General features: G+C 46.3%; 1 protein-coding gene across 2 annotated transcripts in view; it reads right to left on the reverse strand.

Annotated features, from left to right (window-relative positions):
* Positions 1–25,687, reverse strand: part of TIMELESS (timeless circadian regulator) — a 166,486-nt gene extending 140,799 nt beyond the window's left edge. For both annotated transcript variants that reach the window (XM_073552242.1, XM_073552241.1), the window contains exons 1-6: positions 25,587–25,687; positions 18,791–18,844; positions 18,438–18,573; positions 16,681–16,834; positions 16,465–16,579; positions 236–298 (exon numbers count right to left, since the gene is read on the reverse strand). In XM_073552242.1, the coding sequence (XP_073408343.1) occupies positions 236–298; positions 16,465–16,579; positions 16,681–16,834; positions 18,438–18,534 (429 nt within the window). In that variant the 5' untranslated portion in view covers positions 18,535–18,573; positions 18,791–18,844; positions 25,587–25,687. The remainder of the gene's footprint in view (positions 1–235; positions 299–16,464; positions 16,580–16,680; positions 16,835–18,437; positions 18,574–18,790; positions 18,845–25,586) is intronic.
* Positions 25,688–27,636: the final 1,949 nt, after the last annotated feature.

Here is a 27,636-nt window from a genome sequence, read left to right on the forward strand (position 1 = left end):
TGATGACAGGTTCCCTTTAACTGGAGGGGTTAAACAGTTTCTTCTGAGAAACTTAACACGATTCAGAGATAATGTATTGCTTCAGATATTCCTGCTGTTGCTTTGAAAGCCCAGGTTAACAGTTTTGCAGAGAAGCAAATCCAGACAAGGCAAGAATGAACTACAATAAATTTTGCATTAATTTTACAATAAAAAAAAAAAAAAAATTAGATAACTAGGAATAAATATCACTTACCATCTGCAGCAAATCATACAGCTTTTCACTCAAGACTACAAAGAGTCTTTCATTTGCAAAAGCCTGATAACGAATGGAAGAAACAAAGTATTAGATGAACATTGAGTCTGCTCCTACAAGTTCATGGTTCATAAATAGCAAACGTAAAAATATAAAATGTGATTATGGCACTAAGAACATTTTCAATAATGGACCAAAGACAAACAAAAAAAAAAAAAAAAAAAAACACCACAAAACAAAGAGCCCCTGTAATGCTAAGATATTAACCCCTTCATAACCCCACCTATTTTGACCTTAATGAACTGGCCATTTTTTGCAATTCTGACCAGTGTCCTTTTATGAGGTAATAACTCAGGAACGCTTCAACGCATCCTAGCGATTCTGAGATTGTTTTTTCGTGACATATTGGGCTGTATGCTAGTGGTAAATTTAGGTCGATAATTTTTGCGTTTATTCGTGAAAAAGAACGGAAGTTTGGTGAAAATTTCGCAATTTTTGAATTTTTATTCTGTTAAACCATTGAGTTATGTGACACAAAAACAGGATTTTTGGGTTGCTTACCGTAAAATCTGTTTCTCGGAGCCTTCATTGGGGGACACAGAGACCATGGGTGTAGGCTGCTGCCACTAGGAGGCTGACACTATGCACAAAAAAAGGTTAGCTCCTCCTCCGCAGTATACACCCCACCAACCGGCAGGAATTTCCTCAGTTAGTGAGAAAGCAGTAGAAGTAACAGAATAGATTGAAACAGAACAGACAACTCAGCTGTACATAACCAACATAAGAACAGGAGTTGTAGAACATGGGAGGGTGCTGTGTCCCCCAATGAAGGCTCCGAGAAACAGATTTTACGGTAAGCAACCCAAAAATCCTGTTTTCTCGTTCGCCTTATTGGGGGACACAGAGACCATGGGACGTCCCAAAGCAGTCCCTGGGGTGGGAAACAAACTTCCATCAGGCCAGTGGACTCATCACCGCTGCCTGCAGGATCCTCTACCTAGGCTGGCCTCCACCAAAGCGTAGGTGTGGACCTTGTAGAATGTCACAAACGTGTGAACAGATGACCAGGTTGCAGCTTTGCAAAGTTGCAGCGCGGAAGCTCTGTGGCGCACCGCCCAGGAGGCACCCACTGCACGGGTAGAGTGAGCTCTAATTCCCGGAGGGGCCACTCGATGCTTGATCCGGTAGGCCTCCAAAATTGCCGACCTGATCCAGAGAGCAATAGTAGCTTTGGAGGCCGGCTGACCTTTCCGCGCCCCATCTGGAATGATGAAAAGAGAGTCTGACTTCCTCAAACGAGTCGTTCTAGCTAGGTAGACCTTCTTTGCCCTGACCAAGTCCAGCTTGTTCAAGGAGCGCTCCCGAGGGTGAGTTGGACCCGGACAAGAGAACAATATCCTCATCCAGGTGGACAGTGGACACCACCTTAGGAAGGAAAGAAGGCGGAGTCCGTAGAACTACCTTGTCCTGGTGGAGCACCAAGAAAGGGGAACGACAAGGAATGGCCGCCAATTCCGACACGCGCCGGATGGAGGTGACGGCTACTAGGAAGGCTACTGTCCATGAAGGGAGAGATAGGGAAACTTCCCTGAGAGGTTCAAAGAGAGGACCTTGCAGAACCTCGAGAACCAGATTAAGATCCAATGGATGTACGGGCGCACGGCAGGAGGAGCCGCATGAGCCACTCCCTGAAGGAAGGTCTTGACCTGAGGACAGGAGGGCAATGTCTTCTGGAACAAAATGGATAGCGCCGAGACTTTACCTTTTAAAGAGCTGAGGGCAAGGCCCGCATCAAGGCCTGCCTGAAGAAACGCCAGGACAGAAGGGGGAGAAAATGACATGGGCGGAATGTTATTGGCCTCACACCAAGTGAAATAGGCTTTCTGGCCCGGATCATGGTATGAATAACCTGATCGTTTCAAAACCTTGGTCTCAATAGCCACGCCGTCAAATTGAGCGACCGAGAATTGAGGTGGCAAATCGGGCCCTGAGACAGCAGATCTGCCCTGTCTGGAACCTTCCAGGAGGCGTCCACGAGAAGGTTGACGATGTCCGCAAACCAAGACCTTCTGGGCCAATTCGGGGCGATGAGGATGACTGGACATCCTTCTGCTTTTATTTTCTTGAACAGCTTGGGAAGAAGGGAAAGGGGAGGGAACAGGTAGGGGAGCTCAAATTAAGACCAAAGAATGGTCAGAGCATCGGCGCCCCTGGCGAGAGGATCTCGAGCCCTGGATACAAACTGTGGGACTTTCCTGTTGAGGCGAGACGCCAGCAGGTCAACGTCCGGAGTTCCCGAACGACGGCAAAGCTGATGAAAGACATCCGGATGTAAGGACCACTCTCCCGCTGCGGGACCCCCGCGGCTGAGAAAATCGGCGGCCCAGTTGTCCATGCCGGGAATGTGCACCGCGGATATTGTTGGAACTGAAAACTCTGCCGAGTGAAGAATTTTGGACACTTCCGCTAGGGCTGAGGTACTCCGTGTCCCCCCCGGTGGTTGATATCTGCCACCGCTGTGGCAGTCTGTCTGAATACGGATTGGCAGGCCCCTGAGAAGTCTCTCCCAGTGAACGAGAGACAGATAGATCACCCGTATCTCGACGACGTTGATCGGCAGAGCTGTCTCTAGTCGACCACAGACCCTGAACAGTGTGATTGCGAAATATTGCCCCCCCAGCCGAGGAGGCTGGCATCCGTTGTCACAATCTGCCAGTGAATGAGAAGGAATGACCATCCTAGGGCAATGAGAGGTGACGTTCGCCACCAAATGAGAGACTGCCTGACCTGGTATGAAAGGCGAATTGGACGATCCAGGGAAAGAACAGACCTGTTCCACCGAGACAGGATAGCCTGTTGGAGGGGTCTGGAGTGAAATTGAGCAAAGGGAATCGCTTTGATCAAAATGTCGTCGAGGTACGGAAAAAGAACGAGACCTCTGATCCTCAACAAGGCCATCAACGCCGCCATGATCTTTGTAAAAACTCTGGGTGCGGTTGCGAGCCCGGGAAAGGTGGGAACATGTAGATAGGCATCCTGAATGTCTATTGAACACATGAACTCCTGCGCCTCCATGGAAGCGATTACCGACCGAAGAGACTCCATCCTGAAATGACGCAATCGGACCCTCTTGTTCAGTAACTTGAGATCCAGGATGGGACGAACTGCACCATCTTTTTTCGGCACTACAAACAGGTTTGAATAAAACCCTGTGAAACGTTCTGATTCGGGAGCGGGCAAAATCACCCCGGAACGGAGGAGAGAGGTGATGGATGCGAAGAAACCCGGACTAAGGCAGGGTCTTTCGGAAGGACTCGAAGAAACAATCCCGGGGATGAGAAAAACTATCTTGTATCCTGGGGATACAACTTCCCTGATCCAAGCGTCCTCTACTGAGGCAAGCCAGACGTCTCTCTAGAAAAGGAGTCGACCGCCCAGTTGGGAAGGACCCTCGCGACTTCTTTGATAGTCATGCTGATGTGGACCGACCAGATCTGGACCTGGAGGATCTGCCCTGGGATGAGTGAGATCGCCAGGAGGGAGTGGGTCTGAAGGAGACCTTCTTTCTATCCTGGCGTGCCTGCGGCCTCTGTTGGTAGACCGAAAGGGCCGAAACTGACGCCTTAGCGGAGGCCTACGAGGCTTGGACTGAGGGAGGAGGGACCTTGTGCCTCCAGTGGTGTCCCTAATAATCTGGTCCAGCTGGGATCCAAAGAGACGCGCTCCCTGAAAAGGCAGATTGGTAAGGGACCTTTTTGAAGACAAATCCGCCTGCCAAGCCTTGAGCCAAATTGTACGCCGGATTGTCATCACGTCGCTGGACGCCTGAGCTGCGCAAGATGCGGCATCCAAGGAGGCAGAGAGCAGATAATCCCCTGCATGGGAGATCTGGTTAGCCAGTTCGGCCGATTGCTCCGGTTGGGCTTTATCTAGGATGCCCTTGCGGAGATCCTCCGCCCAAGTAGCTATGGCCTTTGCTACCCAAGATGAAGCGAAGGCTGGGCTTAGCGCTGCCGCAGCCGCTTCGAATACTGACTTTGCTAGGGATTCAATAATTCTGTCATTAGAATCCTTTAGCGACGCCACACCTGAAATCGGAAGCACCGTGTTGTTAAGATAGTCTGGACACGGGAGCGTCTACAGAGGGGGAAGCCGACCAGTTGTCGGTGAGCTCTTTTGAAAATGGATAGAGCACACCGAGACGCTTCCCTCTTTGAAAGCGTTTGGTCGGATTTTCTCTCTCTCCCTGGTAAGAATCTTGCCAAACTCAAGAGTGGGAGACAGACTCTGAAAGGTGTTTCTGCCCGTCTGAACGAAACCTCCTGATCTGAGCGTTTCGCGGGGGAGTCTGTATTTCGAAGGTGTGGTTAATCGCAGCAATGAGGTTCTGTACCGCAACCTTCATGTCCGCGTCCTGGTCCGAATCCAGCTCTAAAATCTCTTCGGATGATGCATCCGAGAACGCTTCACCTGACTCGGGTGAGGAGGCACGGGAAGGCGACTGCTGGGAAGGACTATGTGGAGAGACCAGGTCAGGAGAGGATTCCGGCCGGAGATCCTGCCTGGGTCTTTTGCGGCTTCTGCTGGCTGGCTCAGATGGAACCCCTTGCGACCTGCTGGACCCTGCAGAAGTGTCCAGGGGCAACTTATCAAGAACGGCCACTAGGGACTGAGACACCCTGGTGAGGTCCGCCACTGATTGTGATAGAGAAGAGGCCTAGCCAGGAATGGGGGGGTTCACACTCACGAGGGGCAATAGATGGTTCCTGGACGGCATCGGCTGAATGGGATTACTGCAGTCTAAACCGAGGGGAGTGGGAAAGTTCTCTGTGCTGGCAGATGGGCACGTTCCGGTTTGCGGTTAGACATAATGAAAGAAAAGAAGAAAGAACCCCGAGGAGAAGCCGAAAGGTTGAGGGAAAGAAGGCAGAGGAGGGTGTCAGTCTGCAGCTGCAGAGCTACTCACAGTCCGGTGGCCCGAAAGGCGATGTGCCCAGCTCGTCTGAGATGCAGGGCCGCAGTAGAGGATAACGAGGAACCCCTTTCCGCTGCCCGGTGTCTTCAAAGGCGTCCGTCTGACAGGCTACAAAGATGGCGGCAGCCTGAGGTAAAAGGAACGCGCGGTTCAGGAGAGATTTAGAAGGGCGGAGCTAGCCGCCTGACCCGGAGAGAAGACCGCCCGCTGCCCAGCTACAGACTAGGAGGGAGGGTGGTCCTAGAACGGGCGGGAGAGCAGCCCAACTATAACAGAGGGCGGGGGGCGTGGCCGTGACGGCCGAGTAGGCCCGAAATGAAGCCGGGGACTAAATTAGTATCGGCGGCCGCCTGTCAGCACGGGGCGGCGCGGAAGTCCTGCAGCGCTGCCACGGCCACCCAAGAAGAAACCGCCGCCCGAACAAAGCCCTCAGGATAAGCCCGCATAAGGGCGGGGGCGGGGGGAAAAAGGCCCGCACCGCAGCCGGGGCCTGGCATGTGGCGCAATAGAAAGTGCGGCGGCTGCCGGGAGGCGCAGGCAGCTGAGGACCCTGCGGCACTGCCCTGTGCCGCTCCGAAGAATCCTCCAGTGGTGTCTTCAATAAAGGTACCTTGTAAATCCAACGCTGTCTGAGTCTATTTTCCCCCGTGTCCGCGCCTCGTCCGACCGACAGGCTCTGGTAGGCGAGTGGGTGGGAGGCGGGGGGGCAAGGACCATCCGTATAGCTGGCACGCAAAGCAAAGCTCCTGGTCCTGCTGCGGAGAGCTATGAGGATACGGGGTGGCAGTACACGCCGTACTCATAGTCTCTTTGTGGGACTACAGATGTGACTATTCACTCTGTATCCCTCCGGAAAACCTGAAAAGGAACGACGCACATCGAGGTAGATATGGGTCTAATGAAAGATCCGTGTCCACCTCCTACTGACACTAAGCTAAACTGAGGAAATTCCTGCCGGTTGGTGGGGTGTATACTGCGGAGGAGGAGCTAACCTTTTTTTGTGCATAGTGTCAGCCTCCTAGTGGCAGCAGCATACACCCACCCTTGGTGTCCCCCAATAAGGCGAACGAGAAATAGTTAATAAATAGCATTTCCCACATGTCTACTTTACATCAGCACAATTTGGGAAACAAAACTTTTTTTGTTAGGAAGTTATAAGGGTTAAAATTTGACCAGCGATTTCTCATTTTTACAACAAAAGTTACAAAACCATTTTGTTTTTTAGGGAACACCTCACATTTGAAGTCACTTTGAATGGTCTATATGGCAGAAAATACTCAAAAATGACACCATTCTAAAAACTGCACCCCTCAAGCTACTCAAAACTACATTCAAGAAGATTATTAACCCTTCAGGTGCTTCACAGGAACTAAAGCAATGTTGAAGGAGAAAATGGACATTTTAATTTTCCAAGAAAAAAATTCTTTTAGCATCAATATTTTTCATTTTCACATGGGAAACAGGATAAAATGGATCCTAAAATTTGTTGGGCAATTTCTCCTGAGTACACCGATACCTCATATGTGGTCATAAACCACTGTTTGGGCGCATGGCAGGGCTCAGAAGGGAAGGAGCGCCAGTTGACTTTTTGAATGGGAAATATGCTGGAATATTTAGCGGTTGCCATGTCGCGTTTGGAGAGTCCCTGTGGGCCTAAACATTGGAGCTCCCGCACAAGTGACCGCATTTTGGAAACTAGACCCCCCCCAAGGAACTTATCTAGATGAGTGGTGAGCACTTTGAACCCCCAAGTGCTTCACAAAAGTATATAAGGCAGAGCCGTGAAAATAAAAAAATAATTTTTTTCCCCTCAAAAAATCATTTTTTAGCCCGCAATTTTTTATTTCTACAAGGGTAACAGGAGAAATTGGACCCCAAAAGTTGTTGTTCAGTTTGTCTTGAGTACGCTGGTACCCCATATGTGGAGGGGAACCACTGTTCGGGCACACGTCGGGGCTCGGAAGGGAAGTAGTGACGTTTTGAAATGTCAACTTTGAAGGAATAATCTGTGGGCGTCATGTACGTTTGCAGAGCCCCTGAAGTGCCTAAATAGTAGAAACACCCCACAAGTGATCCCATTTTGGAAACTAGACCCCCAAGGAACTTATCTAGATGTATGGTGAGCACTTTGAACCCCCAAGTGCTTCACAGAAGTTTATAACGCAGAGCCGTGAAAATAAAAAAATCATTTTTTCCCCCCACAAAAATAATTTTTTTAGCCCCCAACATTTTTTATTTTCCCAAGGGTAAAAGGAGAAATTAGACCCCCAAAGTTGTTGTGCAATTTTTCCTAAGTACGCTGATACCCCATATGTGGGGGTAAACCACTGTTTGGGCACACGTCGAGGCTCAGAAGGAGGGAGGGAGCACTGTGACTTTTTGAACGCAAAATTGGCTGGAATAAAAGGTGGCGCCATGTCGTGTTTGGAGACCCCGTGATGTGCCTAAACAGTGGAGAGTTCACAGTGATCAAAATGAAAAAATGAATCTGCAGCGCAACAGGCACACTGCGCATGCGCCCGCCATTTTCCAAGATGGCGGCGCCCATGATAGGGGACGATGGGACAGCCAGAGGGACATAAGAGGTATCGGGGAGGTGAGGGAGGGATCGGAAGGTGGGGGGAGCGGAGAGTGACGGCGGCAGCAGATAGCCGCCGTCCATCGGTTGCCGATCGACCCCGCCAGTCGGTGTGGGGGTCGGATCTCGGTCTCCAGCCATGGCTGATGCTATTGCAGCATCGGCCATGGCTGGATTGTAATATTTCACCAAATTTCATTGGTGAAATATTACAAATCGCTGATTGGCTGTTTCATTTTAACAGCGAATCAGAGCGATCGTAGGCACATGGGGCCTAAGCCACCCCTCCAGGGGTGAACTACAAAGGGTCCGCTGTGTGCGGGTCGGGTGACCTTTCAGTGACCCCGGTCACCCGACCAGCAGGGGGGCTATCAATTCATGACACCACATAGGAGTCATGGGTCCGATGGCACGACTTTTCACGACGCTTACGTGGTGTCAAAGGTTGGGAAGGGGTCAATGACCATCGGGAATCCATATTGCTAGTCTGTCTTTAAGGAACCCTTTAAGCAGTAACAGTTCAGTTTCTATTAGTTTGTATTTTCTGTAACTTTCTTAACACCTGGTGTACCAATTACTGCATAGCTTTGTTTTCAGTGCTCAGAGAGATCATGCTTATAGTATCATCCAGTACCAGCTAATTACTGCTTACCTTTGTGATTAATGTTAGTGACAACGTGCATCCTCCAATTACTACATATTTCGATATCAGTATTCAGTAAGAAAGTGTATGTTTATATTATGGTAGAATATTCGGTGCCAGGAAAGCTTCTGGGCATGTTCTGTGTGATGACGTATTTGTCCGAAGGTGATTGATATCTGAAGAGTTGGCTACTCAGAAAGGATATTACTTTGGACAAATAGAATCTGCTAGAGCTTGTGTAACTCTTGATTACGTAAGTATTGCATTTTTTCAAAAGTAAAGATATAAGCTGGTGAAGACTTCAGCTAAGGCCTGTTTCACACATCCGTTTGTTACCATCAGTCAAAATACGCCGATTTGCAAAAAAGATGGATTTTTGGTTCTTACCGTAAAATCTCTTTCTTGGAGCCTTCATTGGGGGACACAGAATACCATGGGTGTATGCTGCTGCTAGGAGGCTGACACTATGCAAAACAAGAAAATTAGCTCCTCCCCGGCAGTATACACCCACCAACAGGCACTAGGCACCTCAGTTGGTGAAAAAGCAGTAGGAGAAGCAACGGAACACTCTAAACATATGTACCAACCCAACAGGGGACTCAAAGACCCAACACGTTACAATTTTAAACAGGGAGGGTGCTGTGTCCCCCAATGAAGGCTCCAAGAAAGAGATTTTACGGTAAGAACCAAAAATCCATCTTTCTTTATCGCCTTATTGGGGGACACAGAATACCATGGGACGTTCCAAAGCAGTCCCGAGGGTGGGAACAGCAATAAGGAACGAAAGAACAGGAAGGGCTTAGGTCGGCCGATGCACCACCGCCGCCTGCAGAACCTTCCTACCAACAATTGCATCAGACGAGGCCTGGGTATGAACCCTGTAGAACCTCGCAAAAGTGTGCAAAGACGACCAGGTCGCGGCCCTGCAAAGTTGCAGAGCCGAAGCCTGGTGTCGAACGGCCTACGAAGCTGCCACAACCCGGGTGGAGTGAGCTCTCACTCCCGGAGGAGGCCGTTTGTCCTGAAGTCGGTATGCTTCCTGAATGGTAGAACGAATCCAGCGAGCGATCGTGGATTTGGATGCCGGAAGCCCTTTCCTCCGACCTTCAGAAATGACCAGCAATGAATCGGATTGACGAAGTGAAGCGGTCCTAGCGAGGTAGACACGCAAGGCTCTAACAACATCCAGCTTGTGGAGTGACTTCTCAAGAGGGTGAGAAGGAGCCGGACAAAACGATGGAAGAACGATATCCTCGTTGATGTGAAAGGAGGAAACCACCTTTGGCAGGAAGGAAGGAACGGGCCTGAGGACGACTTTATCCTGATGGAGCACCAGATAAGGAGAACGGCATGACAAGGCCGCTAACTCAGAAACTCTTCTGATGGATGTAATGGTGATCAAAAAGGTTACTTTCCATGACAGAAGTGACAAAGGAATGTCCTGGATGGGCTCAAACGGCGCCTTTTGGAGAGCGCCAAGAACGAGATTGAGATCCCACAGTTCTATTGGTGAATGATGAGGAGGAGCCACATGAGCGACTCCTTGGAGGAACGTCTTAACCTGCGGTAAGGAAGCGAGCTCTCTTTGAAAGAGGATAGACAAGGCAGAAACCTGGCCCTTCAGGGTACTGAGAGACAGACCCGAATCTAAGCCAGACTGGAGAAAACCCAGTATGGACGGAATGGAAAAGGCCATTGGAAAAACTTCTTTATCGTCGCACCAACGGAAAAAAGCCTTCCAACACTTGTGGTAAATGCAGGAAGAGGCTGGCTTCCTGGCTTTGATCATCGTCTGAATCACTTGGCTGGACAAACCTGATTCTCTTAGGATTGCGGCCTCAACGGCCATGCCGTTAAATTCAGAGACCGAGAATTCTCGTGGTAAAGGGGGCCTTGCGAGAGAAGATCCGGACGGTCTGGAAGTCTCCAGGGAACGTCCGCGAGCATGTTCACCAGTTCCGCATACCAAGGCCGTCTCGGCCAGTCTGGAGCCACAAGAATTACCGGAACGCCTTCCGATTTTATCTTCTTGACCACTCTTGGGATCAAGGCAAGAGGTGGAAAAAGATAAGGGAGTTGGAACTGTTACCACGGGATTACTAGGGCGTCGCAAGCGACGGCTAGAGGATCCCTGGACCTGGCTACGAAGTGCGGAACTTTGTGGTTCATCCGAGATGCCATGAGTTCGACGTCCGGAGAACCCCAGCTCTTGCATATCTGATCGAAGACTGAGGGATGGAGAGACCATTCGCCTGACGCTAGGCCTTGACGACTCAGAGTCGGCTGCCCAGTTTTCCACCCCTGGAATGTGAACGGCGGAGATTGCTGGGACGTAACGTTCCGCCCAGCGCAGAATCCTGGCCACTTCTGACATGACTTGGTGGCTGCGCGTGCCGCCCTGATGGTTTATGTACGCCACAGCCGTGGCGTTGTCCGACTGAATGCAGATCGGCTTGCCGACGAGAAGGGATTGCCAGCGAAGAAGGGCCAGAAAGATCGCTCTGATCTCGAGCAGATTGATAGAAAGAAGAGCTTCCTGTGGGTTCCAGTGTCCTTGAGCCGTCCTCTGATGAAAAACCGCTCCCCAACCCAGGAGGCTGGCATCGGTGGTGATGACTTGCCACCGAAGCGGGAGGAAGGACCTCCCTTGGAGGAGTGATGTAGACATCGTCCACCAAGTGAGGGATTGCCTCACTTTGAGAGGGAGGAGAATGGGCCGGTCTAAGGACCTCGTCGTATTGTCCCAGACTGATAGGAGGGACAGCTGAAGAGGACGAAGGTGAAACTGTGTAAAGGGCACTGCTTCCAAGGAAGCTACCATCTTCCCCAGAACTTTCATGCAGAATCGAAGGGGAATGGGCGTAGGCCGTTTGAGGGCTCGAATCCCTTTGAACAGAGCCGCAAATTTTTCCCTCGGAAGAAACACCCGGGCCAGGTTCGTGTCGAACTCCATGCCTAAAAAGGTCAGACGCTGAGTGGGGCTGAGAACGGACTTTTCTTTGTTGACTAACCATCCGAGACGGACGAGAGTATCCAGGGTTATCTGAAGACTTAGGAGACAGTCTTGACGGGACGAGCCCTTGATTAAGAGATCGTCCAGATAAGGAATGATGAGAATCCCTCTGGACCGAAGGATGGCCATGACCGTCGCCATCACTTTCGTGAAAACACGGGGGGCAGAGGCTAGGCCGAAGGGAAGAGCCGTTAACTGGTAATGATTTTCCTGAATCGCAAACCTGAGATATTTCTGATGCTGCAAGCAAACAGGGATGTGAAGGTAGGCATCCCGTATGTCCACAGAACAGAGAAATTCTCCAGGCTCCATTGAGGCTATCACCGATCGAAGAGACTCCATTTTGAAGTGAAGAATCTTCACGTGGCGATTGAGCAATTTGAGGTCCAGGATTGGCCGCAGGGAGCAGTCTTTCTTCGGGACTACGAAGAGATTTGAGTAGAACCCTGAAAACTGTTCGTCTGAGGGAACGGGAACAATCACTCCGGCAGAAAGAAGGGATGAGACGGCCTGAAAGAATCCTGGAATGTGGGACCGTTGTCTTGGAGGTCGCGACAGGAAAAAACGCCTGTCTGGCGGGGAAGAAAATTCGATCTTGTAACCGGATGCGATGATTTCCCTGACCCAAGCGTCGTCGACAACCGACAGCCAAGCGTCCACGAAAAAGGAAAGTCTGCCTCCCACCCTGGAAACACTTCCAGGTGGGGGTGCCCCGTCACTTGGAAGCAAACCTACCGGAACGGGCACCTGACGACCTGGAGTATTGTCCTCTAGATCTCCATCGGGGAGCGGGCTTGTAAGAAGGTTTCTTCTGCTCACGCTCCCTGGAAGCGGACGGACGCTCTTGCTGGGCCGATCTCTCTGTGGACGAGAACGGACGAAAGGGCCTAAAGGGCCGAAAACCCTTTCTATTAAAAAAACCTCGTGGTCGAGACTGGGGGAGTGAAGTACTTTTTCCCCCCGTGGCATCCGAAATTATTTGATCCAGCTTGGCCCCAAAGGGCCGAGAACCATGGAAGGGCAGATTGGTGAGCGACTTTCTTAGAGGTGGTATCCGCATTCCAAGATTTTAACCAAAGAACTCGGCGTACAGCCACTATATTGCTGTTAGCCCTTGCTACGCAACCAGCCGCATCTAAGGAGGCGGCTAAGAGGTATTTACCTGCATGATTAATCTGATCTGCTAGGTCTGCCAGCTCATCCTTGGGAGCTGCTGCTAAGATGCCCCTACGAAGAATTTTTGCCCAAGCCGAAATGACTGTAGCCACCCAGGAGGAGGTGAAAATAGGGCAGAGGGAAGCGCCGGAGGCCTCAAAAATAGACTTCGCCAAAGATTCTAGCTGCCTGTCTGTTGGGTCCTTAAGCGATGCCCCGTCTGGAAGGGACAGAACCGTCTTAGAGGCTATGCGAGAAACGGGAGGGTCCACCTCAGGGGCTTTGGTCCATTTTGAAAGCAAATCAGCCTCAAATGGGTACAGGACATCCAAATACCTGCGGCCCGAAAAGCGTTTCTCGGGGTGCTCCCAATGTTTGGCTAGAGTCGTATCAAACTCTTGGTGGTTTGGGAAAGTCTTGGGTGGCGGCCTAGATCGTTTAAATGGTATAGAACATTCCTGAGTAATGGGCCTGTCCTGCTTAATCTCCAGGGTTTGGAAGATAGCGGAAAGAAGACTATCGACCATATTTCGAGTCTTAGACATATCGTCTGCTTCTGAGCTAGACCCTGATTGTCGATCGTCGTCTGACCTAAGGTCATCCTCAGAAAGAGAAGGACACCTGGGTGAAGCAGATGGGCCTAACGAACTGGAGGACGAGCCCGATAGGAGACGCTTCCTAGAAAACCTACTCGGCCTGTCCCTCCGAAGGTCGCGGTCAGGAGCGAACGACTCACCTTGAGAGGTGGTCGGCGCAGCGGTGGCTGTAGAAAGCTGAGACAAACGTTCTAGGACCTGGACCAGGGACTGAGAGACTTTGGTCAGATCGGAAACCGACTGGGACATAGCCACGGCCCAGTCTGGGAGAGAGGACGTACCCTCATCACGGGAATCTGTGTGCTCCTGAGAGGCCGACATAGCCGAAGGACTGCAGGACGGGCAGAAAGGAGATGGCTGACCCGAAGCCCACTTCTTTTTACAGCGCGCACAGGCGTAATGAATAGCGGTGGGCCTGAAAAAGAGTACCCCTGCAGGGTTGGGCATAAGAAAAAGACTGCGCTGAATGGCCTGCGAAAATTGGTGGAATAACTGTGGAGGAGGGCTAATATTTTTGCACAGAGCAGAGCCTACCTAGTTCCGGCGAGTAGCAGAAATGCTGAAGTGTCCCCCAAGCAGCGCAGAAAGCCAAGACCGAACAACCAGGAAATGTCCGATGAGGTGGGCGGGGGGCAGAGCTTAGCGGCTGAGCCGCAATTGGATCTGACCCCAGCAGCAGGGAAGAGGAGCCCTGTGATGGGCTAAAAAAGGCGCGAGAACAGCGCGCTCAGAGAGAGAGGAGGCGCTCTGAAAGCGGGGCCGAAAGCGAAAGTGAAAGTACAAAAAAACGGCACTGCAGCCCCGTGAAGAATAGTCCCGGAAATGAAGAGAAAAACCTGAATGGAGGTACTGTGCGTAGACGCTGTGGAAAAAAAAAAAAAAAAAACCTGCCCAGCTGTGAGGACAGGGATAGAAAACCCTGTCCTAAGCACTTGAGTATCTATGGAGAGCCGCGCGGCTGATGAGAGCGGCGCCCGTCAGGCAGGGGGGGAGGGCGGGAGATTTAAATGAGATCTGCTGTTCCTCCATCGATGTGCCTCAGGAGATGCTGCGGGCTGAAGGGGTCATACAGGCACTTACCTACTGTCCCTGAAGAGGGTGATCACAGGGGCCCCACAAGGGTAGTGGCAAGCCGCTGTCCTCTGTACCCGCATCCTGCAGAAGACGGCATGAACCTCTTGATGACGAGGGGAATCCTGCGATCGCCGTCTTCCTCTCAGCCCTGTCCCGAGAGAGGGGTGAGGAGGGGGATTTTGGCAAGGACCAGCCACCTGTCCACATCCCATAGCACCAGGAGGTGATATGGGAAACAGTCCTGCCAGCGTACTGAGAGTTGCGATGTGGGATCAGCCACACTGCTCGCTCAGCCGCCTGATATGGGAAAGCAGGGTGAACTTCCACCCTGTTTCCCGATTTCCCGACTTGAATCTGCAAAACAAAAGACAAAAAAAAAAAATTAAAAAAGTTCCACTAGAACACCTAAAGGAAAGAAAGGTTAATTGCCGATCTGGGAAGATCCCGGTCCGCCTCCTACAGACACTAAGCACAAACTGAGGTGCCTAGTGCCTGTCGGTGGGTGTATACTGCCGGGGAGGAGCTAATTTTCTTGTTTTGCATAGTGTCAGCCTCCTAGCAGCAGCATACACCCATTGTATTCTGTGTCCCCCAATAAGGCGATAAAGAAAACGGATCCGCCATTTATCTTGGCGGATCCGTTTTTTTCCCCATTGACTTTCATTATCGGCGGATTTTGACTGGGGATCGTCCGTTGCATACGTATTTCTGCGGATCCGCCAAAATTTTGGCATCCGCTGAGATCACCGAACGGACAATGCAAATTTTTTGGTGTCCGGATCCGGATTTTTCTCTTTTGCTACATGTTTAACCCTAAATCCAATCTGGCTGCTGGATAAAATATCTCTCTCTCCCCCGTTCGTTCACACTGAGTTGCCCGTTCACGCTCCACAATCTCGCGACGTAATCCCGCGAGATACCCGTTCCCGCTCCATGATCCCGCGACATGCCCGTTCACGCTCCATGATCCCGCGATATCCCATTCACGCTCCATGATCCCGCGACATGCCCTCTCTTCCGGATAACGCTACATCGCCAGGATTTTTTTTTTTTTTTTCGCTTTCAGGCGCGGTTCCTTTAAAATTACCGTATCGGCGGATCCCAGCGCACCAACGGTCCGGTGGCTCCCGTTGGTGTTTCATGGGCCACGGATCCGTTTTCCGCCATTTTGGCGGATTTCGACTGACCTGAAAAACTGAAGTGTGAAACAGGCCTAAGACAGAAGCCTGTAAGCTATATACTGAATGGGATGCCTGTGTGGTCTATAGTGTGGCTATCCCAGGAATTTCTCTTGTCTTCGCCGTTTGGCTTCTCACGATTGATATTTCTGGACAGATGACGCCCTTTTCCTGGTGAAGTTTTTCTTGTGTAGTTTAAGTACTTTACCTTTGTGATATATATTATGCAAAAGTGTACGCAATACCACACTATTTCCTATTTTCTGTAATCATTGAATTATTGTAATAAAATTAATCACCTTCTTTAAAGCCGTTTCCGATCCTTTTAAATACTTGGCAAAACAGCCCCTTAATCAAACCAAGACTGGATAAGATGCTACTGTTAATAAACCTTTTACGAGAGAGGACATTTATAAAACATCACTACTTTAAAACGCTTGACTAAAAAGCTCTAGATCCAATATTTATGGCGCAACACAAAAGATTTATCCTATGGTTCAGGGTGGAACAGAAGAATTTTTGATCTCTTCAGTCTAGTTATGTGAATAGGTACTAGTAGACATACTGATAGTATAAAGAAAAGCATGAACTCCAACTCTTTACATCTTGACATTTTAGTTTTAAAAGATATTAAATGTCTGAAGCTTTGCTTAGATCAGACTTTTAGCGAACATTAATTTTTAGAAAAAAAAAACAAAAACAAAAGGTTAGGATTTGATGCAAATTTTCATATAAGCATCAATGAGTGTAAATAACTGTGTGGCATTTTCTATATTTGTAGCTTCAGCAAATAAATGGAAATGGGTGAATGGTCTGATTCTATTTTACACTGCAGTGATTACTTGCGACTGTCAATAGTGGAAAAATTGTCATGGCAGGGATGGGGTTTAATCTGTTTGTAAGCCATTTAGTTCCAAATGTGACCGAATTCCAAACAATACAAACACCTCAGGAATGGTCTGTGTTTTAGTTCTTCATCAGAAACATTACTAAAAATAAGATTGAATGTAACCTCACCTCTTTATAAGCCTGAAGATAGGACACAACTTGCAGGAAATGATGACGAAAAGTGGGGTCTTGGGGAACTTTCCCAAAGCACAGAAGTGCAGGCTGGGTTAAGTTTACCATTAACCTGTAGAACACGTGTGATTTGGTTATGACACATCCATGGATGATCTGAAACATCTCCCATATGCAGATATGCATCCTGGCCAACCAAAATGTACTAGTTACCTGACAACAGCATCAAAGAGTTGCTTGTCATTGTGATGCTGAATGACTAAAGGTACAAGATCATTCTGCAGAATTTGGGCAGCACCCAGCTGTTGTCGGATATCTCTGGTTTCATCTTCATGACGGAGGTAACGAATTAAGTCTTTCACACTTTCTAAACGGGAACATGAGAAAAAGAGATTTAAAAAATAATGCAGCTAGTACTTCATTTTTATTTAAAAAGTGTGTATTGGTGACAATCATCTTAAACCAGAGTGAACAAGAATTTTTTTTTCCAATTGATCTCCCAAACACTAAATCTTGGCATGTAACATAGCTAAACATTAAAGCATATCGGTCACCAGTATACACATTAGAAGCCGCATACATTTTTCTAAAGATCTTAGATCTAATGAAGATGGTGTACTTACATTCAAAAGCCGGGTCACTGTAGCTGTATAATTTTGATATTAAAATGAGCATTTTATAATTCCAACTAGAGCTGGAATTTTGTAACAAGCAAGGAAATGTTAAAAAAGGATTATACAGCCATTCCAACTTAGATTTTCTAAGAGAATACATGAGTCATCAAGATTAAGATCTATTTTCCCACAAACAAAGTTAATTTTAAACAACAGATCTTAGAATAATAATAAGTTCCACAATTGGATGTGTTTAACAAAATGTTCCAGTGCGGAGATAATCTTATAAATGTGCCCCTGTTGTGTACTGTGTAATGGCTGTGTCTGACTGTACAGGGACATGGTCTGATCATACTACAGCTCCTGGGCGGGGTGGGGGGGGGGTAGGCAAAAAAATTATCCAGACAGGACAGCAGGGGATCACAACTGATTCTTCCTGTGAGATAAAACAAGCAGTGAAATGCTTTACCTCACAAAAAGATTCAGCTGTGACCTCAGGCTGTCCTGTCTGTATACTCTTTTGCTTCCTTCCTTGCCCAGGAGCTGTGGAATGATCAGACCATGTTCCTGTATGGTGAGACATAGCCATTACACAGTACACTGCAGGGGCACATTTATAAGATTATCTCAGCACAGGAACATGATTTTTTTAACACACCCATTTCAGGAACTTATTTTTATTCCAAGATCTATTAATTAAAATGTACTTTGCTAGTGGGGAAAACCCCTTTAATAATGTATTCAACTTGTATTGTGAAATCTGGCGTCAGATCAAGTTTAACAAAACAGCTCACACTAAGCACAAATCCAATGAGCAACAACTAAATGTCATTGCAAGCAGAAATATTGCGCCTTTGCAGTCGGTGAGCTTAAAGGGCTTGTCCACTACTGGACATCCATTTCTTATCACTTCAGTGCCCCAAATAAAATAAACACAACCAATACTTACCTTCTGCAGCAGCACCATACCTGTGACAGCACTGCTGCTAATCTCAAAGGGTCACATGACATTGTTGTCTCATGTGACTGCTGCTGAAACCAATCAGCAGCCGCTGACCTGCTGCCGCCCTTCAGTATTCCATCAAGGAGGAAGATCGCACTGACAATAGTAAAGACTGCTACTGGTCAGTGACCGTTGACTGTTGCGTCACATGACTGCTACAACGAATGTTGCGTCACCCGCAGAGGACATGAAGTAACACAATAAACAAGCAAGTTATTTCTCTACTGTACAACACAATATTTATGATATTAAAAATATGGTTCAATTCTAAGGCTAATACTTCTGTTATACAGTATAGTCCATTATTATACTATACATATGGTAAATAGAAATGCTTCATAACAAATACGTACCAAGGCAATCGGGCTCTTTGTGGTAGGTATCCCCCTCTAGGTACCCCAAGGCACTACACGTTGCTAATAACTCACAGTTCATCATGTACAAGTCCATAAATTTTTTGCCAATTTAGGGAACAACGGTGTCCTTCACCTGGCAAGTAGAAAGAAATGTTAGTACTTTACTATTTAACTACATTTAAAGTAAATCCAAACAACCTGTCATACAATGTTGCACTTGTCATCGACAATTTTCTGAGTAAAGTAAAGCAGAGAAAAGAAATCTTTTTGCCTCTTTGCAAGTCATCCTGGTTTCAATCTTGCCACAAAATCATGAAATTATTGTTTTGCGATTCACAAACCATACTAACCTGGTGTAGAGCAGCTCAAGGGTAAAACGTACAATTCTTATACACCAGTATGCCCTGTAAGAAAGGAAAAAAGTGTTCACTATTAAACAAGATACGTGTAGTAAAAGTGAAGCAATGCCCATTCTATAGATGAGAGCTAGAATGTACATTGTCCATGCAACACCCTAAAGGTCTTTTAAATATCACATCTGGCATTATGTTTTCATTACAGTCATGGTACTTAGTAAATGAGTAGTTTAAAGGGAATCTGTCACCCATTTTTTTTGCCCTATGAGCTGCCGGCATTGACATCTGGGGCTTATCTACAGAACTCTGTAATACTGTAGATAAGCCCCTGATGTAACCTGAAAGAAAAACACGCTAGATTATACTCACCGGAGGGGGTGGTCCGATCCGATGGGTGTCGTGGTCCGGTCCGGCGCCTCCCATCTTCATACAATGCCATCCTCTTCTTCCCTTCCTGTCGTGGGTCCGGCGCAGGCGCACTGCTCTGCCCTGTTGAGGGCAGAGCAGTCCTGCAATGCGCAAGTGTCGGGAGAGGTCTGGCGCCTGCGCACTGCAGTATTCTGCTCTGCCCTCAAGAGGGCAGAGCAGTGCGCTTGCGCCGGAGCCACGACAGGAAGGGAAGGGAAGAAGAGGACGGCATCGCTGCAAGATGGGAGGCGTCGGACCGCAACACCCATCGGACCGAACCGCCCCCTCCGGTGAGTATAATCTAACGTGTTTTTCTTATCTTTCAGCTCATAGCTAATGTTTTCAATAGCAAAAGCAGATTACAAATCTGCTCTATCTATATATCCATATCATATCTGTACCAAAAAGAATGAAAGCCGGGTAGCACACAGACTAACACTCCTTTTTTTTTTTTTAGCACCAGTCAGGTACACCTCATAGTTGCCCAAAAGGACGCCCAGGACAGGCATTGCTTGTCTTCAGTAACACATCAACATCAATTGATAGTTGGAATAAATAGACTGCATTCACCACATCTTCTTAAGGTGCAGGCTTTATTTTCAAGTGTAGGGGTGTGCAGCATGAGGTTCAGCAGCAGCTGAGGTGTGAAGTATGAAATTCTGCAGAACAGTATGAGGTTCTGCCCCCCCCCCCCCAGGTTTGATCCTGGCTACTCCCAGTTTGAATGTAGCCTGAGGATCTAGGCTTTATCTTAGCTGAGATAAGTCATAGTGTGTGTGTGTATATGTATGTATATATATATATATATATATATATATATATATATATATATATATATATTTTATATACACACACAGTGCAGACCAAAAGTTTGGACACACCTTCTCAAAGCGTTTTCTTTATTTTCATGACTATGAAAATAGTAGGTTCACTCTGAAGGCATCAAAACTATGAATTAACACATGTGGAATTATATAATTACCAAAAAAGTGTGAAACTAAAAATACTGTATGTCTTATATTCTAGGTTCTTCAAAGTAGCCACCTTTTGCTTTGATTTCTGCTTTGCATACTCTTGATGAGCTTCAAGAGGTAGTCACCATAAATGGTTTTCACGTCCCAGGTGTGCCCTGTCAGGTTTAATAAGTGGGATTTCTTGCCTTATAAATGAGGTTGGGACCATCAGTTGTGTTGTGCAGAAGTCTGGTGGATACACAGCTCATAGTCCTACTGAATAGACTGTTAGAATTTGTATTATGGCAAGAAAAAAGCAGCTGAGTAAAGAAAAACGAGTGGCCATCATTACTTTAACCCCTTCACCCCCAAGGGTGGTTTGCACGTTCATGACCAGGCCAATTTTTACAATTCTGACCGCTGTCCCTTTATGAGGTCATAACTCTGGAACGCTCCCATGGATCCCGGTGATTCTGACATTTTTTTCTCGTGACATATTGTACTTCATGATGGTGGTAAAATTTCATTCAAATAACTTGCGTTTATTTGTGAAAAAAACGGAAATTTGGCGAAAATTTCGCAATTTTCCAACTTTGAATTTTTATGCCCTTAAATCACAGAGATATGGCACACAAAAAAACTTAATAACTAACATTTCCCACATGTTTACTTTACATCAGCACAATTTTGGAACCAAAATTTTTTTTTGTTAGGAAGTTATAAGGGTTAAAAATTGACCAGCGATTTCTCATTTTTGCAACACCATTTTATTTTTATGGACCACATCACATTTGAAGCCACTTTGAGGGGTCTATATGATAGAAAATACCCAGAAAATACCCAAAAGTGACACCATTCTAAAAACTGCACCCCTTAAGGTGCTCAAAACCACATTCAAGAAGTTTATTAACCCTTTAGGTGCGTCACAGGAATTTTTTGAATATTTAAAAAAAAAAAAAATGAACATTAACTTTTTCACAAAAAAAATACTTCAGGTTCAATTTTTTTTATTTTACCAAGGGTAACAGGAGAAATTGGACTGCAAAAGTTATTGTGCAATTTGTCCTGAGTACGCTGATACCTGATATGTGGGGGGGAACCACTGTTTCGGCGCATGGCATTGCTCAGAAGGGAAGGAGTGCCGTTTGACTTTTTCAATGCAAAATTGGCTGGAATTCAGATCGGACGCCATGTCACGTTTGGAGAGCCCCTGATGTGCCTAAACAGTGGAAATCCCCCACAAGTGACCCCATTTTGGAAACTAAACCCCCCAAGGAATTTATCTAGATATGTGGTGAGAACTCAGGGCTGTGGAGTCGGTAAGCCAAACCTGCGACTCCGACTCCTCAATTTCCCTTACACCGACTCCGACTCCAACTCCCACACATATTGCTTATATTTAAGTGAAAAATTTATTGTAGTACAATGTGAACCTCAGACATTTAATCATTTTTATGATCCAATAATCAAGATATTTAGATAGAACAGAATATATATTGGTGTACTACCCGGTTTTCATTCTTTTTGGTACAGATACAATATGGATAGACAGATATGGATAAATGGATAGATAGCAAAAGCAGATTAGAAATCTGCTCTATCGAAAACATTATCTATGAGCTCAAAAACCTTTCAGGTGATGCGGTTTTTTAAAAAGATGATCAGCTTTTGCAGCGGAAAAACGTATCCTCAAAAAACACAGGAAAAACGCTGTGTGTGAATGTAGCCTTAGATCAGGAATAGAACAGCCATTTATAGGATATTTCATAACTTTCCCAAACTCCTATTAAAAAATATTCAGCACATCCTGCATTGAATTACTGTACCCAATTTATTATATATTTTAGGAGTCGGAGTCGGTCCATTTTATACCGACTCCACCAAAATGAGCACCGACTCCGACTCCACAGCCCTGCTTTGAACCCACAAGGGCTTCACAGAAGTTTATAACGTAGAGCGGTACAATTAAAAAAATCATATTTTTTCCACAAAAATGATCTTTTTATTTTCCTAAGGGTAACAGGACCCTAAAAGTTATTGTGCAATTTGTCCTGAGTACGCTGATACCCCACATGTGGGGGTAAACCACTATTTGGGCGCATGGCAGAGCTCGGAAGGGAAGCCGTGCCATTTGACGTTTTAGGCTGGAATTGAGATCGGACACCATGTCGCGATTGGAAAACCCATGATGTACCAAAACAGTGGAAACCTCCCCACAAATGACACCATTTTGGAAACTAAACCCCCCAAGGAACTTATCTAGATGTGTGGTGAGAACTTTGAACCCCCCAGTGCTTCACAGAAGTTTATAACGCCCGGGCGTGAAAATAAAAAATTCGTATTTTTTCCACAAACATGATCTTTTAGTCACCAATTTTTTTTTATTTTCCCAAGGGTACCAGGAGAAATTGAACCCCAAAAGTTGTCCAATTTGTCCTGAGTACGCTGACACCCCATATGTGGGAGAAAACTAATGTATGGGCACACGTCAGGGATCGGAAGGTAAGTAGTGACGTTTTGAAATGCAGACTTTGATGGAATGGTCTGCTGGTGTCATGTTGCCTTTGGAGAGCCCCTAATGTACCTAAACATTGGAAACTCCCCACAAATGACCACATTTTGGAAACTAGACCCCCTAAGGAACTTATCTAGATGTGTGGTGAGCACTTTGAACCCCCAGGGGCTTCACAGAAGTTTATAATGCCCGGGCATGAAAATAAAAAAATTGTATTTTTTCCACAAACATGATCAATTAGTTCCCAATTTTTTTTATTTTCCCAAGAGTAACAGGAGAAATTGAACCCCAAAAGTTGTCCAATTTGTCCTGAGTACGCTGACACCCCATATGTGGGAGAAAACTACTGTATGTACACACGTCGGGGCTCGGAACGGAAGTAGTGACGTTTTGGAATGCAGACTCTGATGGAATGGTCTGCGGGTGTCATGTGCGTTTGGAGAGCCCCTGATGTACCTAAACTATTGAAACTCCCCACAAGTGACCCCATTTTGGACACTAGACCCCCCACGGAACTTATCTAGATGTGTGGTGAGCACTTTGAACCCCCAAATGCTTCACAGAAGTTTATAACGCTCCGGCGTTAAAATAAAAAAATCATTTTTTTCCACAAAAATGATATTTTTTCCCCCAATTTTTTATTTTCCTAAGGTTAACAGGAGAAATTGGACCCCAAAAGTTGTTTTGCAATTTGTCCTGAGTAGGCTGATACCCTACATGTGGGGGTAAAACACTGTTTGGGCGCATGGCAGAGCTTGGAAGGGAAGGAGCACCATTTGACTTTTTCAACTTAGAATTGGCTGGAATTGAGATCAGATGCCACATGTTGCATTTGGAGAGCCCCTGATGTGCCCAAACAGTGGAAACCCCCAATTCTAACTCCAACCCGAACCCCAACACACCCCTAACCCTAATCTCAGCCCTAACCCTAATGGGAAAATGGAAATAAATAAATTTTCTTTATTTTATTATTTTTCCCTAACTAAGGGGGTGACAACAGGGGGGTTTGATTTACTATTTATGGCGGTTTTTATTTTTGGCAGCTGTCATACGCTGAAAGACGCTTTTTATTGTAAAAATAGTTTTTGCATCACCACATATTGAGAGCTATAATTTTTCCATATTTTGACCCACCGAGTCATGTGAGGTCTTATTTTTTGCGGACGAGTTGACTTTTTTATTAGTATCATTTTCGGGCACGTGACATGTTTTGATCGCTTTTTATTCCGATTTTTGGGACGCAGAATGAACAAAAACCAGCGTTTCATGAATTTCTGGGGGGGGGGGGGTGTTTACACCGTTCCTCGTGCGGTAAAACTGATAAAGCGGTTTTATTCTTCGGGTCAGTACGGTTACAGCGATACCTCATTTACGTCATTTTTTTATGTTTTGGCGGTTTTATGCAATGAAATCTATTTTATATAAAAAAATAATTATTTTTGCATCGCTTTATTCTGCGAGCTATAACTTTTTTATTTTTTCGCTGATGATGCTGTATGGCGGCTCGTTTTTTGCGGGACAAGATGATGTATTCAGCGGTACCATGGATATTTATATGCGTCTTTTTGATCGCGCGTTATTGCACTTTTTGTTTGGCGGTATGATAATAAAATCATTATTCTTTGCTTTTTTTTTATTTTTTAAGGGGTTCGCTAAAGGGGTTAACTAATGGGACAGTTTTATAGGGCGGGTCGTTACGGACGCGGCGATACCTAATATGTGTACTTTTATTGTTTTTTTATTTCCAAAAAATGGATTTATTGGGGGAATATTTTTTTTTTTTCTAATTTATTTGGCGGTTTTTTTAAAAATTATTTTAACACTTTTTTTTTTTTTTTTTTTTTACTTTATTACATAGTCCCAGGTGGAACATCACTGTCCTGTGACAGATCGCTGATCTGTCACATCACAGATCACTGTGACAGATCAGCGATCTGTCACAGGCATTGCTGCAGACTTCCTCGTGCCTTCGCTTTGCAAGCACTGAGGAAGCCGGCTCCCTGCAGGCGCCCGAAGGTCCCCGTCGCCATCTTGGATTCAGGGGCGTGCAGGGAAGGAGCCCCCCGCAGCAGCGCTGCACATTGCGCTGCCGTGGGGGGCTCAGGGAAGCACGGAGGGAGCCCCCTCCCTGCCGATGCTTCCCTTTAACCCCCGGTACACCGCGATCGTGTTTGATCGCGGTGTGCAAGGGGTTAACGTGTCGGGAGTCAGCTGTGATAATCTGACACCCAGCCGCGATCACCATATGGGCGCCGCTGATCGCTATGACGTACTATCCCGTCCCTGGGAATTAAGTCCCAGGGCACATGGACGGGATAGTACATCATATGGGATTAAGGGGTTAATTTTACTTTTATTGGTATCCATTTTTACTTTTGAAATTTACCAGTAGCTGCTGCATTTTCCACCCTAGGCTGATACGCGATAAGTTTTCCCATATTTTTGTGGCAAAACTAGGGGGGGGGGGGGGGGTCGGCTTATACACGAGTATATACAGTGTATATATATATATAAATAAAAAATATGAATCCATTAAGTACATATATTTATGTAAAAACAAAAATAAATGTACACATATTTGGTATTGCCACGTCTGGAACAAGCAGACCTAAATAAATGTCCCACTAGCTAACCACTTCAGTGAACACCATAAAAAAGACAAACTATGCTTTTATCATACTGCTGAACAAAAAGTGGATAAAAATCAAATATACATAAAAATGGTGTCTCAGAAAATATCAACTTGTCCCGCAAAAAGCAAGCCGTCATACAGCTCCAGAAGAAGAATAAAGAAAACCTATAGCTCTCAGAATAGAGTGATGCAAATAAAATAACCTCTATAAAATAACTTTTATTGTTTAAAACATAAAAAAACAAATTAGAGAAAATGTGATATCACTGTAATTGTACTGACCTGAAGAATAAAACTGACTTATCACTTTTCACTTTTATTACACTATGAAGGGCATTAAAAAACAATTCCTGAATTGCTGTTTTTTGTTCATTTTCCCTCCTAAAAAAATCAGAATAGAAAGCAATCAAAAAATGTTATGTTATTGAAAATGGTACCAATAAAAAAAAGTCAACTCAGTCTGGAAAAAACAAATGATTGTGATGCAAAAGCTTTCCTTTGCAAAAAAAAAGCGTCTTTTAGTGTGTGACAGCAAACATAAATAAAAGTATAATTCTGGTATTGCACCGACCTGAAGAATAAAGTCGTCTAATCACTTATACCGCACGAAGAACGGCGTAAAAAATAAATAAAACTAAATTTTCACCAGTTGTTGATTTGTTCATTCTGCCTCAAAAACATTGCAGTTAGGCTGTGCTCACATTTATCCTGCACTCTACGCTGAGCGTTTACACTAGAGATTTACACAGAAATATCTGAAATGCGTGATTCAGAAACCCCGGTGGAAGATTTCCTATAAGGTAGATGGAGACACTGTGGATGTTGTCTTTTTACTAAGAGTGCATAAAAGTGTATCACCCCCAGGGCTGTGGGTTTACTCGGTACCGGGCCGGTGTCTTAAAGGGATGTGTCGCAGTGACAGTGGCCCAGTCCGTGGCCCTGAGTTTCCATGTAAAATAAGAGGATTGATGCTGAATAAAGTTTATGTGTATATAAGTTCATGACGCCACCTATGGTATCTGGTCAGAAGAGGACCAGCGCTGCAGTGCATCCCACCATCTGATCCTCTGGGACAGATGGTGGGATGCAGCAGAGGTCTAATAGCTCTCCACAGGCAGAGCTGTAGTCTCAGGGCAGCAGTACATTTTGAGGTAGATGGTGTAGTGTTTAGGCACAGAGATGTAGCAGTGCTGAAGGGGTTGATGCAGGAAGAAGGCAATGACACAGCTGAATGCAGTTCCAATGCTTTACTCACGTTTCTGGCATAGACAGGTGCCCGCTTCAGTGCCGCATCCTCCAGGAGAGAAGCTCAGCCAATTTCTAGGCAGATGGATCACACCCTTCCAGCACTCCCTTCCGTATGTGCCTTTTCTGCAGCAGTCCCTTTCCCCTGCTGTTACCACTCACATAACTAAAATATTTAACCTCTCTCTCTCTTCTGGTATCTTTCACTCCTCATTTAAGCATGCCATCAGACATTCACTACTTAAAAAACCATCCCTCGACCAAAACTGTGCCGCTAACTACAGACCTGTCTCTAATCTTCCCTTCATCTCTAAACTCCTGGAACGCCTGGTCCAATCCCGTCTGATCCGCTATCTCTCTGATAACGCTCTTCTCGGCCCTCTCCAATCCGGTTTCCGCTCTTTACACTCTAGTGAGGGCAGTTTCAGTAATGTCTCTAATGATTTATTATTAAGCTAAATCTAATGGTCACTATTCCATGCTAACTTTCTTGGATCTCTCTGCAGCATTCGACACAGTGGATTATCAGCTTCTCACTATGCTCCGCTCCATCGGCAAAGAACACCGTTCTCTCCAGGTTTTCATCCTCTCTCTCTGACAGCTCCTTTACTGTATCTTTTGCTGGCTCCTCTCATCTTCCACTTACTGTTGGGGTTCCTCAAGGATCGGTTCTAGGTCCCGTCCTCTTCTCTTTGTACACTGCCCCTATTGATCAAACAATCAGTAGATTTGGTTTCCAGTACCATCTCTATGCTGATGACACGCAAATATACGTTTCTTCTCCTGACATCACACCTGCCTTTTTAGAAAACACCAGTGATTGTCTAAACACTGTATCTAACATCATGTCCTCACTATATCTGAAACTGAACCTGTCAAAGGCTGAACTCCTTGTGTTTCCTCCCTCGACAAATGTACTGTACATATACCCGACACTGCCATTTCTGTGTGTGGTTCCACTATTAGGGTACGTGCACACGCTGTGGATTGGTCTGCGGATTTTTCCGCGTGGATTTTGCAAAATCCGCAGGTCAAAAGACCTGCAGTTTACCTGCAGATTAGCCTGCGGTTTTACAATGGAGAAGGT

The sequence above is a fragment of the Dendrobates tinctorius genome, unplaced genomic scaffold (assembly GCF_039654945.1).
Source record: "Dendrobates tinctorius isolate UK_male_01 unplaced genomic scaffold, ASM3965494v1 ptg000187l, whole genome shotgun sequence".
NCBI lineage: Eukaryota > Metazoa > Chordata > Amphibia > Anura > Dendrobatidae > Dendrobates > Dendrobates tinctorius.